This window comes from Engystomops pustulosus, chromosome 8 (genome assembly GCF_040894005.1).
Source record: "Engystomops pustulosus chromosome 8, aEngPut4.maternal, whole genome shotgun sequence".
Taxonomy (NCBI): Eukaryota; Metazoa; Chordata; class Amphibia; order Anura; family Leptodactylidae; genus Engystomops; species Engystomops pustulosus.
Genome location: NC_092418.1, coordinates 20,655,349 through 20,675,093, shown reverse-complemented (window position 1 = coordinate 20,675,093; position 19,745 = coordinate 20,655,349). Strand labels below are relative to the sequence as shown.

The 19,745-nt window shown below is 46.1% G+C and overlaps 1 protein-coding gene across 5 annotated transcripts in view; it reads left to right on the top strand.

The window, feature by feature from the left end:
- The window catches only part of CAPN15 (calpain 15), a 28,016-nt gene extending 9,431 nt beyond the window's left edge, over positions 1-18,585 (top strand). For 3 of the 5 annotated variants that reach the window (XM_072120112.1, XM_072120111.1, XM_072120113.1), the window contains 11 exons: positions 6,405-7,557; positions 9,674-9,909; positions 10,728-10,911; positions 11,000-11,223; positions 11,382-11,507; positions 11,640-11,792; positions 12,598-12,759; positions 14,036-14,268; positions 14,348-14,520; positions 14,687-14,865; positions 15,115-18,585. In XM_072120112.1, coding sequence (XP_071976213.1) covers positions 6,418-7,557; positions 9,674-9,909; positions 10,728-10,911; positions 11,000-11,223; positions 11,382-11,507; positions 11,640-11,792; positions 12,598-12,759; positions 14,036-14,268; positions 14,348-14,520; positions 14,687-14,865; positions 15,115-15,292 — 2,988 coding nt within the window. In that variant the 5' untranslated portion in view covers positions 6,405-6,417 and the 3' untranslated portion in view covers positions 15,293-18,585. Of the gene's footprint in view, positions 1-2,208; positions 2,535-6,404; positions 7,558-9,673; positions 9,910-10,727; positions 10,912-10,999; positions 11,224-11,381; positions 11,508-11,639; positions 11,793-12,597; positions 12,760-14,035; positions 14,269-14,347; positions 14,521-14,686; positions 14,866-15,114 lie in introns of those variants that run through there. The other 2 variants (XM_072120109.1, XM_072120110.1) reach the window with 2 other exon arrangements.
- The last annotated feature ends 1,160 nt before the right edge of the window (positions 18,586-19,745 follow it).

Below are 19,745 nucleotides of genomic sequence, written 5' to 3'. Positions count from 1 at the left end.
TGGAAAGATGTGTAATCACACCTTTGTTTATGTTATTTGTAGCAGCAGAACTGTGAAAAAACTATGTATTGAGCCCTCTGCCCTCTGAGTAACTTCTGTAGTTTTCGCCCAGAAATCTGCCACCATTCTTACTCTGAGTAGAAGGGCTTTAAAGCGGCACAGAGCACAGAACAGAGCAGTGTGAGGACATGGCCCCCGTAGCAACACACAAAGTTATGGTTACACATCTCTCCAGGGACAATACCTAACACTGGGTGCAGAAAGCCCAAAGCACAGCAGTGTGAGGGTATGCAACGATCCTGTATTATAAATCCATATTTCATAGTCCTGCTTCTACTAACAACGTACACATGATTACACATCCCTCCAGGGACAAGACCTAACATTGGCTGTAGTCTATATGGTCACATCTGTTAACACATTCCCTTTAAGACCACAATGGTTAATCTGTGTTAACCCCTTGTGGTGGCAGTGTAGATCCCGCTCATGACAGGTGCACTTGTATAGCAGATGATTCATGGGTGATATAACTGCAGACTGTTCCCTCCCTGTCACATCCCAGAGGAATGACATTTATGAAGGGGAACCCATGGGATGTGTTACTTACTGCTAAAGCTTTCTCCAGGGAAAGTGCACAACCTAAAACCAGCCCAGGACTCCCTGGTGCCACTGCAAAGTGTCCAGAGGGCGGGGCTATAGCTCTCTGCAATTTATAACATTCAGAATTACAACACTAGGGGGAGCACAGGAGCTCGACGCAGACTTTATTAATGAGTTAGTAGTCTGAGACACGCCCACTGTCTGCAGCTCGAACCAATGATGAGACGGTAGGTGTGTCCTGTATCTGTGTAGTCACCGACTTAAAGGGTTTTCTGGACTATATATCTTGATTCCCTGTCCTAAGGATAGGCCCTTAATGTAGGGATCGGAGAACCAGCACCCCCACAGATCCACCACTCGATAATAGAGAATGAAACTGGAATCGGACAGCGCCGTAATCTATGTAGTGGCTGCACTAAGTCACTGCAGCTTGGCCTCCATTGAAACAAATGGGAGGTGATCTGCTGTAACTTCGTCTTGCCACTACACAGAGAACGGCGCTGCCTGCTTGTTATGTTCTCTGTTATTAGTTACTGATCTTTGGGGGGCGCTGGTTGTCAGACTCATCCCCCACCCCCCCCCACCCCCACCCCCCAATTTGATCTTGGGGGAACTAAACTATGGATCTGTTGGCAATCAATTTAGCCCAGAAAACCCCATTAACACTATATACACTACATATTGCACCTATTCACACCTGTACCTCCGCTCCTGGTTCCCACTTTACTGCACACCCACCACTAGGGGGAGCCGCTCAGCCAATCCCTGCACTGCTGTGATGTTTCTTATATTGGGGTCCCGTAGCAGCAGCTCTGGAATGGAGGGGGAGCAATAAGTAATATTTCATTATATCACTGTCCCCTGGCTGAATCCTGTAACTATTGCTTTCATTGCCGGAAAGAAACTCCCTTTTAAGAAACAACAGGCTTAACGTTCGGTCAATGTAACTGCTCAGCCTGAGCTCCCTGGTGACTATATAGTTTGAAGTGTCAATAAAGGAGAATTGCAACAATGTATCTTTACATAGACATAAAGTGCAGTTAATACAAATGCTCATCCTGGACCTCCTGGTTCATGAACAAATTGTTAGAACTGTACGGGGGTTTGTAAAGGAGAATAGCAACAACGTATCTTTATTTGCCAGTCATGTTGGCATCATGTGCATGCACCGTCATGATGACCACGAGTGATGTCACCGGTATCGGCGACGTAGGATATTACTAGATATTAAAATGATTTGCCAGTAAGTGGGAGGGGGTAACTTATAGGTAAGTGTTTCGGGAAGCGGCACGCGTCGCTGGCATGTGTGGACGCATTTTATTGTAGCATAATGCTGTTTTTTATAGCCGCCACCTCGGCCAATCACGTTGCACGTTTGTAGGTGTTTTATTTGATGACGCGGGTGTCGTTACAGTGTATCAGCTCCAGTAATTACATGTGAATGCTGAAAGACAAGTTCAGAGGGTTTGCCCTCCCGTCACCCTGTCATGCCTGGGGTCAGGCTGTCACCTGGCAGCGCCAGCAGCGTCCTCCTCCTCAGCGCCAGCGATGTGTCTTTTTACTTCTCTCTCTTCTCCTTCCTTCCCTCCCTCCTTCCCTAAAGGTGATTCCCTCAGCCTGGCGCCCTCCCTTCTGTCCCTCCCTCGCTCCCTGACAGCTGTGCCCTCCCTGTGTTCGCTCTCTTCTCTGTCTCTTTCTGATGCCCTCTACCACCCCCTGGCACACTGCGCCGGACTCTCTGGGATCTAGCCCCGGATAAGTTGTATCTCACGTCAGATGGGGAGTTCGGCATCTTCCCTGGCAGCAGAGGGCAAGTCACACCATGGCTCCATGGGCACTGCATACCCTGGATTCGGCTTGCTGGGCTGGCATAGAAGCGGGCTCCCGGGGTCTATGTGGCAGGGCACAGTCCTCCCCATGTACAGGACGCACAGGTAAGAGGCTGGGGGCATGCAGCGATGTATACTGGCATTACCCGGGCACACTTCACAGCGTGTCTAGCTTATTATTAACATGTACTAATTGTGGGTTGTATGTGCGGCGGGTGCTTGGCACGGGTGGCGGGGGGTAATGAGGGATCATTATGCTTACAGTGCCCTGGCACATCTGCCCGCCCGTGGGCACAGCCTCATTATTACATATCAGCCTCAGTAATTCATTAGGTGCCAACCTATTCCATAGTGAACGTTCTCTCTAGGGGAGAAGCTCATAATTACCCGTATTGGGGGCATTAGGATAAAGAGGATTAAGTTGCCCACCCCTTTTAGGCGAGGGGTCCGGCCTTGTCTGTGGGTTTTCGGGCTGTTGGCAATGTCTATGTGAAAGTGGGCAGATTTTTGTTTTAAAGGGATGCCCTGATCTTATTCAGTTCTGGTTTATCACTGTACGTCTGATGGGACCCCAATGATCCCCTGTAATCTGGGCATAAGACATGAGATGATATCCAGGGATAATCCAGTTAGTATGAGGGGTCTCCAGACTCTACACTTTTGGCGTTAAATTTTACCGCACCCGATTTGTTTTTTGATGCAAGTGATTCCCTTCTATTTATTGAATTGACTACAAATCTCAGCCGAGCCCAGTGTGCATGTCTGTGTGTGTGTGCCAGTCCCTCTACTCTCCCTAGAAGCGCCTCATTCCCTTCTCTCTATGGAATGCACATGCACACTTAGCCAAGCCAAGTGTGCACGTGCCCAAGAGGATTGAAAGGAATATAGAAAGATATGTGAAGTGTGAATATCAACATAGTGTTAAACTGCCTGTGTGTGGGGGTGGGCACAGCTATAGCGGGTATATACACCCGCTCTACATGGCAGGAACAATGGGTCTTGTGAATTCTCCTCCGCGCCACTAATCAGTGCGACCGACAACTGCGGCTACAGATGCCACGTGTGTCACGTGTCTATAGGGGCATCGGCTACACCACCCTAGTTCTGTCTTATAGCCCTAGCCTAGGACAGCGATTGACTACTTGACCAGGCACGCTGGGAGTTGTAGTTTTGCACCATATTAACCCTTTGCGCTTCCAGCCACCATATAATCGGATTATTCTGAGCCGTACAATCGCTTACGTTAGGAGAAAGCTACACTAAGCCGTGACACCCAGGATAAGCAGGTGCCGACATAGCGGTGACTTCATGGCACTTGTGCTTAGGGTGAGACGAGTGTCTGCCCGCAGTCCTATTCAAGTGAATATGGCTGGGCTGCAATACCCGGCACAGCCACTATAGGTTGTACGGCGCTATTCTTGGTGGGACGTACCAAAACCTCAAACCAAAACGCGTCTCTATCCTGGACAATCCCTTTTATTTTTGGCTCCCTCCTGCTATAAGGATGCGTTGCCGTTCACCTGAAAAAGTGCTGACTCGCCCCGTTCTCGTTCGGGCCGCGGTGACCCCTCGATGATATCACGATCCGCTCTCCCTGCACTGATACACGCGTCTTGTGGGTGTAAAAAGACACCGCTGGTTCAGGTCTGACCTTTCCACTTCCCCATTTCTGTTGATTCCTATGAAATCACTAAATCCCACTGATGCTATTTTAGGTTTTTGCCTAAGGAAGGAAAATGCGTTCCCCTTCTATCAGGGGTTATGTGCCTTTAAATTAACCCTGAGGACTCACAGCTGTCGTGGCGGAGAGGTGCACGTGGTGAGCGCACAGATCGAATTATAAGTCTCCTCTCACATTTATTATATGGAGACTCCCAAAAGATGCCCAACGTAGACTTCTCCAGGACGGAGTCAATACGGAGTCCAGGATCGAGGAACATGTCTACCAACAAATCCAATAACACTGATAAATAATACCGCCACATCGTGACCTCTAATAAAACTAAAGCACTGTACAGAGGGCAGTGTTACCGCCATATAATGCTCGAATAAATGCGCCATACAGTTATCAATTATTACACACTGTGACTATTTGCACTATACAAAGCCCCCATAATACCGCCATACCATGACCGTTACCACCATATATACCGATAGCTACTCAATAATACCAGTAATATCACCATATAGGTACTCAATATTACTATTCTACAACATCAAAATACCGTAATACTGCCTTGCTATGACCACCGCTAATATCCCCAAATAGTGTGAGTAATACTACCCTACTAATCCCAGCTAATACTGCTAATAATACTAATATTACTTCTATATAGTTACTGACTAATACCACTGTACAAAGCCCAATACTCTCTCTTCATGACCATGACCATATGTTAATGCTTGCGTTAATGTATGTGTTAACATTGTGTTAACCCAATGTTAACATATGCGTTAACGGTTGCGTAATAATCCTATAATCCCATCAGTACCTTTTATTGCAAAATGGAGGTTTAACCTCTGCGTCATGGCAACCTGGACCTTTAATTGATCCTAAATTTTTCTTTTACCCATAAGACACTGCGGTTGACATGTTCCCCTTTGCACAAAGGATCTATTTTCCCCGGGACCCCCCGCAGAAGTAGTAATTACCAGCGGTTACATAGCAGAATAATATCGCCGGCGCTCACTCGTAGGTTTCCATGATGTGTTCTGCCAGGAATAACAGGTCGGCATTCCTACAATCCGAAAAAACAATTCCGCCCAGGAATGACACTTCTGTATTGATAGAGTATCACCCGTGTTACACCCGCGCTCTGCGCTGAGATGATCTCTGGTAATGACTCTTAAAGGGCCGCTAAAACGAAAAGCTAGATCTGTAATCAATTACTTGATTGGTTCTTCCAAGTGGGTGGAGCTTAGACACCAAAATCTTCCGATCACATACTTTGGGACCAAAAATAATACAAAACACGCCCCCTTATATAAGCCCCGCCCCCCAGTAAGCTGTAATTCTGGGGTGACCCTATTATCACTCATACACAGGGGAGGTGTCTAATCACTGGGGTCCCCATTGATCACAACTTTGGTGTCACATTGTACATGGTTATATGTGTCCGTCCTGAACAGAATCTAATTCCAGTGATGGGACCCCCAGGCCTTTATGACTTATCCCATGGGAAGGTAATAAGTTGGGATTCTGGGACGACCTCTTTAAACTTTAGTTGAAAACTGTAACACCATACAGATTTACCCCCAAAAAACTGCTAAAAACAGAATATTATGACTCCACCAATTAAAGGGATCCCGTTTTAGAATGTCAACCCCCTTAAATATGAGCGCTGACAGTCTGGATAGTGAGAAAGGTGATGATTTTTCCCTGCAGCGGCCACTACAGGAGAGCTGTGGTATTACACTGAATGCCAATGAGGCTTTGGCCACCCGTTGCTCTATGATGTTCTGATGGGACCTATGGGAAAGGGCTCTTTAAATGTACACTGGATATCCTGCTTCATGGGAAAAATAAATTTCCTCGCTCTCTTGTGTGAAATCCTATTTGCTCAGTGAATGTTTGCAGAGTCATGCAGCGCCCGCACCCAGGTTTATCTTACAAGACGTGTGTTAACGCGGAGATTAGGAACAATTAGAGAGATTGGTCTCTGTAGACTTAGAGCATGTTCTGCATCAACTTGTGAGACCTGTGCGGCACCTGCTCCTGATTCCCTGCAGCGCCTCCACAGGGGATATAAAGCATTACACATCGGGAGCCACAATGAAGAAGCCTTGCCGTTACACAGTCACTATCCCCCGTTCATTCCTAGAATCAGTGGGGTCCTAGGTGTAAGAGGCCCACCAATTTATAAGATTATGGCCCCAATAATAAGACCCATCAGCCGAAACTGCTTACTGACTGTTTCTATGTAGTGTCATGTAATATAAGGTCCAGAATTTAACCATGTCTGTCTTCTCTTTTAGGCTTCCAGATCCCATGGCTGCCCCCTCGCCCTGTGGGGAGTGGTCATGCTGCCGCTGTACATTCCTAAATCCCCACGGGCAGCGACATTGCTCTATATGTGAAGCCCCTCGAAATCTCCCCGATCTGAACCAAATCCTACGACTGAGCTCCGCCGAGCAGCGCTGGTCCTGCAGCCGATGCACCTTCTCCAATCTGACTCCAACCAATCCCTCACCGCCCCCAACTGGGTGTCAGGTTTGTGGGTTCCTGCCACCTCCAGCCGTTCCAAATGGGATCCCCCGTGCACCGCACGAGGAGGTGAGATCCCCCGTCCAAGAATCCGACCCAGAGGATATAACTAGTCCTGTTCTCCAGTCTGTGCTGAATTCCGGTTGGAGTTGTCCTCGTTGTACTCTACATAACACTCCCGTGTCCACCTCCTGCTCGGCTTGTGGTGGACCTCGAAAGTTGTCCTTACCCAAAATCCCACCGGAGGCATTGGTAGTCCCAGAAGTTCTCCCGCCCCCCGCTGCTTTTCAAGGCTCAGATGAACAAGCAACAGCCCCCCTCCGTGAGCCGGACTCCCCCAGACCTTTACCCGCGCTGCCACTATCACCGGGACCACACAATATTCCTGTACCGAGAAGCCGGAGAGAGGTGGCACCGGATAATCCACTCTCTCCCCCTCCTTCTGCTTCTAGTCGTCTTCCAAAACGTCTGAGCATCTTGGAAGAAGAGGTAACGGCAGCCGAAACTACTCCATCCTCTGCCGAGCCACAGACGCTGGACACCACCTGGTCTTGTGGAAAATGCACTTTACGTAACGTGGGTAGTGCCAGTAGGTGTTGTGTCTGTGGGGCAACACGGGCGAGCGAGAGTGACAGTAATACAGCGGCAATGGAGGGCTTGCCATCCCCATCCAGCACAGTAGTCCTCCCCATGCCCGTTCCCCGGAGGACAGAGTGGGCCTGCCCGGCGTGTACCCTGCTAAACGAGACTCGATGCACTCACTGCGTGGCATGTCACACCGCGCAGGGCTACGTGGCCCAGCACCGCAAAGTGGGGACACGGATGTTACGTCGTAGGGAGAGCGTACGGGCCGAAACCAGAAGGCAGACGGATGAAGGCGAAGCCAAGGAGCTGTGGGAGAACATCGTCAAATTTTGTCGGGAGGTGAGTTTTATTATCTCCTACTATATGGGACAAATAATGTCAACTATAACTTGCTCTTGGTCTTCATAGAGTCTTCTCATTTATGACATGTCAGATGGTGACCCAAAACATTGCACGAGACCGCACACACTGCAGGATTCTATGGACCAGATCCGGTGTGCTGGTCTGTTACAGTGACTACCTACCTTACAGCTCCTAGCAGGACCTACAGTATTAGACCTTAGGGAGCCTGAGTTCTTGTGGAATATTATAGAGGATGCCACATATATACTTTACATGGGGGCTCATCTGGCTGACTGGTTCCTGTGGACCAGAACCAGATACACATGCATGCTCGGATTGAACGTCTGTGATTGGGTTTCAAAAAGCATCCAGCTTGGCCAACACATAACATCTGCCATTGGGGAGGGTTGGGACACCCACCTACCTAACAAGGAGTGGGTTTGGACAATGGTCATAGGATGTGTAGGGCTACTATAAAGGGTCGGACATTGACTCCCAGCTGTAGGAAATCTCTTTTGTAAAAGCCTCCACACTTGCCGTATCTCGTCACTCACAGTAAGTAACGTCTTTGTGGGTCGCCCACATCTGTTCTCCCTGAATGAGCCCCTGTGCCTGTTCTGTGAGATCACCCGCTCGCCAGTCCCTGGCACGGTTCGCTCTTGTTCATTGTTGCGAGCAGCGATCCTGGTAACAATAGTGAATGTGGCCGCGTTCCAGCGACGCCTCATCACCTGCGCGGGGAGAAGGACTGTCAACAGGGAGATGCTCGACCACGAACTTGACACCAAAGGCGAACCTGACACTCGGGGTATTTTACCAGGCTGTACGGTACATGGCGGCAGCGCGCACACAGTAACACAATGGTTTCTATTTAAAGTGCACCTGCCGTGTGACAAGTGATGGAGGCGTAGGGGTTTAACCCTGCGAGCGCTAACACGGAAGCTTAGTCATAAGCGGAGAATAGCAACCTTCAGATTCCCTAGAAATCCTCCCCCCAATAAGACAGACGAGCCTTCCTTACTCTATCTGGGAGTGATTGCTCATGTCTGTCTATGAACGTCATACCGTACAATGTATATATAGTGTACAGGCAGATATATTCACATATTACAGGTCCTGATCTAAGGCCCTGTTCATACAGGTGTATAAAATACAGCACAGACTGAGCACCGGCCCGGGGGGGGGGCCTAGTCCTATATAATACGAGGGGTCCCCAGATCCCCCCCTGATTATCATTGTGTATGTGTATTCAGTTTTTTATCTACTGATACTGCAGGTATTACTCTGGATTCATGGGGAAAGGATGTGTAGCTTACATTTCCATATAATCCTTCTGTCTGTGTGGATCTTCAGGCTGTGTTCACACCGCACATTTACATTGTATTTACTATAGTGTGAACACTGCTTCTGGATGCTATGATCGTGCAATATTGCAGCAGGACTGTGAAAATATGGATTTAAGTTCCAGGATTGTAGCTTTACTGAATGCACTGGGGTTGGGTCCTCACACTGCTGTGCTCTGTGCTCTCTTTATTGAGCTCCAGTCCTGCCCCTCTACCTAATCGGCTGCTGGTGGACAATAACAAGGGTCACTTAGAGCACAGGAGCATGGAGAAGTTAAATGCAGAGGGATAAGAGCACAGCAGTGTGAGGACATGCCCCCAGTGCACTTAGTGAAGCTACAACCGAGGAATATAAATCCAAATATCACAGTCCTGCTGCTACTACCAACGCACACAAAGGTCTGATGCAGAGAGCACAGCAGTGTGAGGACATGCCCCCCTACAATCCTGGAATATAAATACATTTTTCTTGTTCAGAACAGTTTTTTTTATGTAGGTTTTGATACAAAAGTAAGAACAATGTTGAATATTAGTGGATCTCCCCTTGAAGTGAATATGGTTGCAGTTTCTGGCTCCTCCTCACCCTCCAGCTTTCCGTGTTGTTCTGTCTCCTTCCATGGGTCGCTGCGCACATGGACCCAGGTGCTCCTAACCCACGTTATCCTCCGTCCATTGCACGCAGCTGGATCTCCCTCTTCTCCTCCACTAATCGTCTCTCGTTCTCTCCTTCCTCTTCTCCTGACTGGTTACACTAATACCCTTCCTGATAGTTGTCCTCTTGGCTGTCCCCATCCCAGAACAAAGTGAATTTTGTGGATGACAGCTTTCCTCCTGGACCTCTTTCTGTGGGATTTCCGGAGTCAGATAGTGTACAGCAGAGGGTGAAGCAGTGGCTGCGACCGCAGGAGATCAACTGCAGCATCTTCAAGGACCGCGGAGTCAAGTGGTCTGTGTTTCGCACTCCAAGACCCTCCGACATACTGCAGGGGCTGCTGGGAAACTGCTGGTAAGTGCAGACATCATCATGGTGGCGTTTATGTTCCATCTTATAATCACTTTGTGATCAGATCCAACCGCTAGATAGGTGGAACAAGCTGTATAGGTAACCGCAGCACCCCTAGTGGTGGGAGGACCTGGTATGATAATCTGCCATGAAAATCCATCATGATAAACCAGGGACATTACTCATAGATCCAGGCACTGTGACTGTGGTATCTTCTTATATTTGTATCCAAGGCCTCCTTCCTTCTAAAATCAACTTTTAGAATTATGGGCTCCCGGAGGGGCGTTACCGGAGCCCCTCCATGCTCTAGCTTCACAGGCTGCTATACTGTGCAGGAGCATTTCCCCATCTCACTGTGTGACATTACATCAGGCAGAGAGTGGATGAAGTTCTGAGGGTGCAGGGAGGGGGGTGGACAGTGTAATATCCTGTGAAGTTATAGCATGGAGGGCCTCTGGTACAGTCCTCCTGACTTATGAGCATAATTTTAATTTGGTAAAGGTGATGTTAGAAGGAAGGAGGCCATGGATAACAAATATAAGAAGGTTACCACAGTCCCGGTGCCTGGATCTATGAGTAGATGCCCCTGGTTTATCATGATGGATTCTGATGGTAGATTTCCTTTAGAGGTGCTGGGCCTGAATGTAAAATCCTGACCTGGGGATAACATTCTGATCGCTGGGGGTGCAAACACTGGTAACGAGAATAGGGGTCCCGTTCCTGAATTTGATTGAGCTACAGGTGGATGTATTCAGCGCCTCTGCACCCCCTGCTCTATATTATGCCACTAGTAGATTAGTAAAATCTGCTTATTCTTGTAGGTTTCTCAGTGCGCTGGCAGTGTTGGCAGAAAGACCTGAACTGGTAGAAAAGGTGATGATCACAAGGACGATCTGCCCAGAAGGAGCTTATCAGGTGCGGCTATGCAAAGATGGCACCTGGAGCACAGTCCTGGTGGATGACATGCTGCCATGTGATGAAGCAGGGTACCTTCTCTTTTCTCAGGTGGGTGATCACCTCCCCCCTGCTGTACTGGGTATAGGGCGCCTGGTGATTTTATGATAGAGCAGCGTGTGAATTGTCTCCTATACAGGCCCAAAGGAAGCAGCTCTGGGTGGCTCTGATCGAAAAGGCTCTGGCAAAGCTGCACGGCTCCTACTTCGCCCTCCAGGCAGGTCGCGCTATTGAGGGTTTGGCCACCCTGACTGGAGCACCCTGTGAGAGCCTAATGCTACAAGTCAGCTCCACTAACCCCCGGGAGGAGACGGTGGACACGGATCTCATCTGGGCCAAAATGCTGAGCTCTAAGGAAGCCGGGTAAGAGCGGCCAGTCTGTAGCGGGATCGAGTGTTGGCGCATTCCCTAATGCAGATAGATTCACCTTGTCCCTGTACGAAACTACCCTTAATCTAGTCACCATGTAGTATTGGGGCCCCCTGGGTATCTGGGACTCATAGTATCTCATGTTGCTGCAGGTTTCTAATGGGAGCGTCCTGTGGAGGTGGAAACATGAAGGTGGATGACGCAGCTTATGAAAGTGTCGGACTGAGGCCTCGCCATGCCTACTCCATACTGGACGTTCGGGATGTGCACACTCACCGGTAAGGAGGATTGACAGATCCACCCTTGGGTTTGGCTCATGTGTGCTTATAGGCTTAAGGACTGTGTAGTAGGAGACCTCTATATATCTGTGTTCTTAAAATCTTATCCTCGCCCTGCTTCTCTCTTGACAGCCTCCTCCGTCTCCGTAACCCTTGGGGTCGCTTCTCTTGGAATGGATGCTGGTCGGATGATTGGGTCTTATGGCCGGCTTCACTCAAACATGAACTGATGCCCCACGGTAGCAGCGAAGGCGTCTTCTGGATGGAGTACAATGATTTTATCCGGTACGTGACACATGACAATACATATTCGTACAGCTTTACGTTTCCAATATGATGGATGTTAGAGGGGTATTCCAGCATTATATGATCAGGATAGGTGATCGGCTGTGTGGATAGGTCTCAAGTCTCCAGTGAGATCAGCTCCAGATCAGGTCAGTGACGTCGTCTCCGTCCGTCCGGATCGCAGCTTAGTCCCATTCAAGTGAATGTGGCTGAGCTGCAATACCAGGCACAGCCACCATACAGTGTACAGAACTGTGCTTGGTAATGATCTGATTGGTTTGGTGCCAGGTGTCGCTCCCTGCAGATCTAACATCGATCACCTACCTTAAGGATAGGTGATCAATATAAAATCTTGCAATTCCCCCTTAAGTTCCAGCATGATGTTATTGTATTCCTTCTCAAAGTAATACTATGTAAATTATTGACTGAATCGAATCGAATTGCTTGAAGCCCGGGTGGTTTCTTCTCACTTTCTGCATAATGAGATGTGCTGAAATTTGCCTGAGCTGGTACAAATAGGACGACTACATCACATCCCTTGAAGGGGATGTCCAGGGTAATACTATTGGATCCTATCTGTAGACGGCAGCTCTTGTCCACACCTTGTGTTTGGCAACGTACTTCAGTCTGATTCTTCTGAAGGGGGTGGGCTGCAACAGGTTCATTCGTTCCTATGTATTTTAGGTATTTTCTGAATTAAAGGGTTCAAACAGGTAAAAAGTCACCAGTGCCTCCAGCGATGTTGTGCCTGTCCGGCTGATATTACAGAAATAATAAGACAACTTTTCTATTATGGCACTGGCAGGTACTTTGACTCAGTTGACATCTGTAAGATCCACACGGACTGGCATGAAGTGAGAGTCCAGGGCACTTTCCCGAACAAAGCCTCGACTCCTGTGACTGTCACATCCCTGACGGTGGTGGAGCGGACGGCACTGGAGTTCTCACTGTTTCAGGAAGGCAGCAGGTAAAAGACATGGAGGTGATAAAGGAATATATGAGAAAACTGCTTAGTATCTGAGTGCAGACGTCGCCAGAGATAAACCTCTGCAATGTATAGGTGTGACGGCACACCCACAAGGTACACAGGAGGTCATGGGACAAGTATGTTACATGGGTATCACCACATCTGTGTTGGAATCTCTGTTGCAGAATCCATAACGGACCCAGCAACAGAACCGTACAGTAACGTAATGGACAGTCCAGCAGACCCCATTATACTTAGTGGGACCAGTTGGGTTATGTTTGTGTCAGTCTTTTTAAAGGGTTTGTCCACTTTCATCAAATAATTAATATTGTTTGTGTAATGAATAGTTACAGAAAGTATATTGCAAAATTGCATCAATTCTTTACTGTTTTCTAGATCTCTGCTTGCTTTGTTTACTTCCTGTGGATTAACACTGGTCCCTGTGTGACGTCACATGACAAAGACATAACGAGCCGTGCACCTGTGTAACTTCCCATGACAGGGATATTACTAGCCGTGCACCTGTGTAACTTCCCATGACAGGGATATTACTAGCCGTGCACCTGTGTAACTTCCCATGACAGGGATATTACTAGCCGTGCACCTGTGTGACATCACATGACCAGGGACTGATTTCTATCCACAGGATGTAAACAATGAAGCTTCCTGTTGAATGACAGGAGATCTAGAAACAGATAGATAGTATATTGGAAAATGTATAATATCAAGTATTTGCTGAAAGCAGACAACTCCTTTAAATGATCTGTCCCATTTATTCCCTATATAGTAGATGTAGAACAACAATAAGAGGGACTAGCACTGATGTGGGTACCTAGTAACACTTATGAGACGTGATATGATATTGTGTGACTGCATTTATACTATATCTTTTAGAATGTTCTATAAATGTGTAGGATGGGTATTCCAATTTCTTTTAATGAAAATTATTTATACAATATATATCAATACTTCATGGTTCCAAGATCTGAATGAAAAACCTTAGAGTCTAAAAAGTCATGTGACGTTCACACAATACATTACAGAGCAGTTATCACAGCCTTGTCTTGTTAGTAGCCGTGCAGCTGTGTCCATAGCACATGACAGAGCCAAAACCTCTGGAGACTGAACAATTAATCTCCTCTTAAAGGGGTTGTCTAGAGCCATTGCATTTGCTCAATTTAAGGACAAATGCAATACCAGACACATCCCATAGAGGGCACTGTTTTTTTCTTACGTTATCATTGCACATGGTGTTAATGGCTCTGTATGTCCATAGACGATCTGACACTGTGGACAGTCACTTACTGGACCTCTGCATCATGGTTTTCCGGGCATCTCATGGCGGTACAGGGAAAGTGATGTTAGGACGACTGATGGCGCACAGCAAAAGAGCGGTGAAGAAATTTGTAGGATGCGATGTAATGCTGGAGCCCGGAGAATACGCCGTAGTGTGTTGTGCCTTCAACCACTGGCACACCTTGAACCTGGGAGCATCATCTAACGTTCAGGGTAAGGGCACGTCCGCCATGATATATATGTGGTCAGGGTTATATGAGATCTGACTGATGACTCTTATCTTGTATTTTAGCGTCCAGTCCCACCGGTAGCGGTAATAATCGCCGTTCCGCTCCAGACCCCATGGGGTACGTCTTGGCCATTTATAGCTCCAGGCTTGTCATGGTTGAGCAAGTGGAAGCACAACCAACAACGCTGGCGGATGCCATTATCCTGCTGACAGAAGACAAGGGGGAGCGACACGAGGTAGAGACTCGCCGTGATAATTTACTGCCTCTGCAGAAATCGATAATTCATTATTTCTCACATCAGTAACTTTTTTTTTTTTTTTGGCCGCTTTCTTTCTGATCGTCCTCTGTAAGGAGTCCTCAGTAACCTTTATTGAGGTGCCGTTATCTTCCTCTGTCCACAGGGTCGGGAGGGGATGACCTGCTATTATCTAACACACGGATGGGCCGGGCTGATCGTAGTTGTAGAAAATCGCCATCCCAAATCTTTCCTGCACATCCAGTGCGATTGCACAGACAGCTTCAATGTTGTGTCCACTCGAGGCAGCCTCAAAACCAGCGACAGTGTGCCCCCTCTGCACAGGTGAGCACTCCCCTTCATAGGTCTCCAATGCTGAATATATGTATGGGACAGGAACATAGTATTGGGTTATTGATCCACTGTATAGATAATTATTATCAGATTACTTGGCCTCCCACACTCGGACTGGCTGCCTCCAGCACAGTTCTGCTCTGTGAAGACATAGGAACTGCGTCTTAACCTCAGCAAGACCCTATATAACTATTTCTTGCATTGTATGTCTTACACCCTCCTCCCATTTTTCCATCCCAGGCAGGTGCTGGTCATTTTGTCTCAGCTGGAGGGAAACGCTGGCTTTTCCATAACTCATCGACTCGCACATCGGAAAGCGAACCAAGCTTCACTGAATGACTGGATGTCCAGCAAAGGCACCCACAGCCCCCCGCTGTCTGCAGAGGTGTCCGGCTTGCATGGTCCCCGACCTCTCTGACAGATCCGCAAGGCGATATCCCCTGGTGAGGGGCGCGATTGCCTGAATCCAGTGGGAGCACTTTACAGACTAGTATGAAATTCCCGGAAAATTACACTTGAAATCTACTCAGGACTTTTATCCTGTGTAAACAGGGACCCTATCCCCCGCTACCCCTGCCTCATTTTTGTTTTTAATGTACCACACTGTAATATGAAATCGGGACTGTCCACAGTCCTATGCCTCAAAATTACAGCTGTTTGCCCATAGTTCACACCGTCAAGTTAGGCCTATAAATATAGGACCTACCCATTTGTCTGTCGGCACTGTAAGCAGTCCTCCTGTTAAGTTGTCTTACAACCGTACAAGATGTAAATACATTGCTTCTTTTATGATGAATTTTAATCATTCTTGGATTTCCGAAAACAGGATGCCATGGCTGCTAGATCCCTTACATGACCCATAAATTCTTACAATATGCATGGACGCCAGCTTTAACTAATCCAGAGTAGGAGAAAAGACTGCTGCAACGGTCCTGTCCGCGCCACATTCCTTTATTTTAATCCTACAGCCTTAGAAAGTCTTACGGATCGCACCCTACATTTGAATAAGGGCAGTGTCACCCACCGTCGTGCAATAAACCAGAAATAGGTCATATTTTTCTACAGTCCTGTAAGGAAGATGCAGCCATTTTGCCAGAGAAATCCTGCACATTTGCAAAACAGGGTAAGTATGAACGTAAATCTATTATCACGTCACTGTTCAGATTAAATTTCTTTGTAGAAATTATGGCTTTAGCCCCACTCCTGCTTCTCATAGTCGTTGGACTTATCATGGCAGCTTATCTGTAAAAAAAAAAAATCTCTTACAAATTACTAAAACTTAAATATAAATATAATGTGAAGCTTTGCTGTTACCACAGCCATCTGCACTCAAGGTACTTCCTGTATGACAAATACGTTTTTTTTTTCCCAAAAATGATTTTAAACCTCTTATAGGAACGTTCTCGCTTTACAATATGAAATTTAACCTTTAACGTTCTATGTACACTTTTTAACCAAAAATTGCAAGTATGCCCATTGGAGCCAGTACTAAGAGCTGTGTTTAATCATCAGCCCTTCTGACTCTGGACAACATATCCCAAGAACCCCCCCCAAAAAAACGTCAACCGACTCCCAATAATGTACAAACCACTATTTCTATACCCTACAGAGAATGGGGAGGGTTTGCTGCTTCATACTTTAAGTCTCAGGGAAAGAAGGGCTGCTCACTCATTCCAATCCCATATAGTCCACCTTATGCTCCCTATAACATGCTGAATTTCAGTACACTGGGTTGTATTTTTTATACTATGTTATGTTCATGTCTATAGTTTATGCTGGAGAGGATTGTATATAATGTAAGATTATGGTGTGAGACTGCCAACTGTGGGCACTGGATCCAGTGCATTTATTGCTGTGATACTGGGACTGACGAGGGACCATACTTTTCCTTTTTGCTAATATTATACTTTTTTACCATTGGTCATTAAGGACTATGCAAAATGTCATGGCCACCTCAGTGCTTACTCAGCATTGGCACAATGGGGTGGTACATTGCTTATGCATAAGTAAAGGGCTTATAGGAGCCCTGGAAAGATATGCACCCCACTAAAATCTCTAAAAAACTTATGTCCATAAGTTGTCCTCTACAATAAACTCTAATTTTGGGTAGCACATAACATGAGTGCTAGTACAACTCCCATATTTGTTGTCGACTTAGACCACGATTTCGGCTTCAGTACGTGGACATGTGCATCCTCTGCTGCTGTGGGAAGTCAAGGAGTCGCCTTTGTTATATGGATATTCTATTGCAGCCATAATACCCATGTCTATAATTGTGAGGTAAAATGTTTATAACCATTGGGAGCTGTAATAGCAGTTACATTGGTTGCCACCCAGCTTTCCCAGAAACGGATATAAGATGGATGACTAAAACCCATCAGGTTTATTATACTAATGTTTCCAGCATACAAACACATCACTGCATACAACATATAATATATATATATGTGCTGTCTTAAAATTCATTCATTAGAGGGCATTTGCATTTTTATTAAATGTACTAAAGGCAGTCAGGACACTTTATGTTCACAAAATGGCTGCCTTTTGCGTGTTGTTGACAAATTCTTTCATTTGAACAAAACTTTATGTATGAAAACACTTGTCATCCAAAGTAACCAATCGGAGCTCATCTTTCATCTCTCCAGTGCTGTGTAGTGAATGAGAGCTCAGCTCTGATTGCTCAGTTCTGCTCTGAGGTAGATGAGGCCTAGTATTTTCTGAAAGCCTAGATCAGACATTTGTTGTAAAACCTGTGTCATTTGTCTGATTTAAACAGCTGTCTGTCATTTCTACCAAAGCTGCTAAATAATTGCTTTTTCTTTTTCTAAACATCCATTTATTTTCATTTTTTATTAAATTAAAATATTTCAGTGCAAATTACCTGAAATGTAAAGCCACAACGGCCATTGCTTATAATTGTAAGGAGTTTCTCCTCATTCACACAACCATAATGGGGACCGTGATGTGGCTGCACAATTTGCGGCCAGATCACAGCTCTCATAGAGGTCTATGGCACCCGCTTGTGGTGTGGTGTGCACATGGTGTCTCACCACACCGTGACTCAGAAGTAATCCCTTCTCCACCCAGCCCTGTGCTCACCCTGGGATCCGGGTCGACCACACGGCTGTGTGAATAAGGCCTTAGAGTTGATGCTTTACTTTTTGCCTTTTTTTTTTTCTTTAAAGGATTTCCGGCCTCTCTAAAAAGTGGCTAAAACTTATGATGAACTTAAAATTTGTTACCGTTCTTTGGCTAAAGGTCACTTTTTTTAAAGGTTTTTTTTAATTGGAGTCAGAAAAACTATTTAACATAAACTGGCATAAAAATGCCTTAGTCCATAGCAGCCAATTACAGTACAGCTTTCTTTTGCCCAGCACGGTTCCTAAAATGGAAGCTGGTAATTGGTTGGTAAGGTCAGCCACATCCTTAGTACATAGGCCTAGAGCCTCTTAACCATTTTCCTACCAGGCCTTTCTTCTCCTCCATGGCCTTCCCCTCCGCACCCCACTCCCCGGCTGTACATTAGGGTCCCTGGTCTCTCTGCCACAACTGGGAAATATTTGAAAAACTTGTATATATTGTTCAGCTGTAATAAATCAGAATGCTATTTTATCAACTTATATACTCAGATTGTATAGATAGATACATTTTGGGTGGCGTACGCTCCCATCTCAGGTTCTTTCGGACCAAATAAAGATTTTGTTTTTTAAAGACGCGTCTCGTGAGTTTGTGTTGATCTACAAAAAAATAAATAAATAATGGGCCCTTAAAGGGGCGTTCTTCTCATCTAATTGATTACCGATCCATCAGGGATCATGAGTAATCTGTCGAGGATCCTATAGCGCCTCCACAGGGCAACTTGAGCATTACACAATTCACTTTAAAATAAATGCTTATAGATTTAGGTGCTGACTACCCCAGACCCAGTCATTACTGTATTTTTTATTGCATGGTTCAACAGAAAATTCTTAGAAATACTTTTTTATTAGTTTCTTGTGGAACTGGTTCTTCTGGATCACTCTGGATTAGCTAATTGCTATAATACATCAGATAATTGTAAGTATTAGGAAAATATTCCCGGCTAGGTACATGCTATCTGGTATAATCTCCACAGCAACATACGGTAATAAATTTAATAAGCCCTGCACGGCAAATGTAGCGCTCATTTACCATTTAAAGGGACACTACAGGCACATATTACACACAATTTGCTTGTAATGAGGGAGAATTTAGATTCTGCACTAAAATCCTCATTGTGTCAACCTGGGAACGTAGAATTTTGGGGAAATTATATTCTATTCTAGACAAATTTTTGATGTAAAATGTACACAAAAGTTGTGGACAGGTAGAAGCTGAGGGGTGAAGGTTAGCCAACTAAAATCTAAACCAACTCCTAAGACAATAGTCTCTTAAAGGGATTTTTTTTATTTTTGCTTAAACCTTTTAAAGGGTCAACACTTAAGGGGAAGTAGATGTAATTCTATACATGCTCCTCTGGAGGGTATCCTTATCTACCTTGGCGACCTTCTGCTCCAAATGGGCTGTCGGTGATGACATCCTATTCATAGCGGGATGTCTGCACCAATCCCTGGCCTCATACCAGGTCATGGATTGGCCCTGACATCACATACACAATGAACGTGACATCATCACCAAAGACTAGTCGGGAGAAGAAGCACCAGGGAGTGGGTAAGTATTGAAACCCCCCCCCACTAACCAGAAAACTGCCCCTTTAATAAATTAAGCACATTTTACTCCATAGCAGGGGAGCAAAACCGGAATAAGAATTGCTAGATGATACATCTTCACATTTTCAGGATCTCTTGAATTTAAAATGTGCTCGGAGCCCAAAAAACCTGTACAAACCGAAT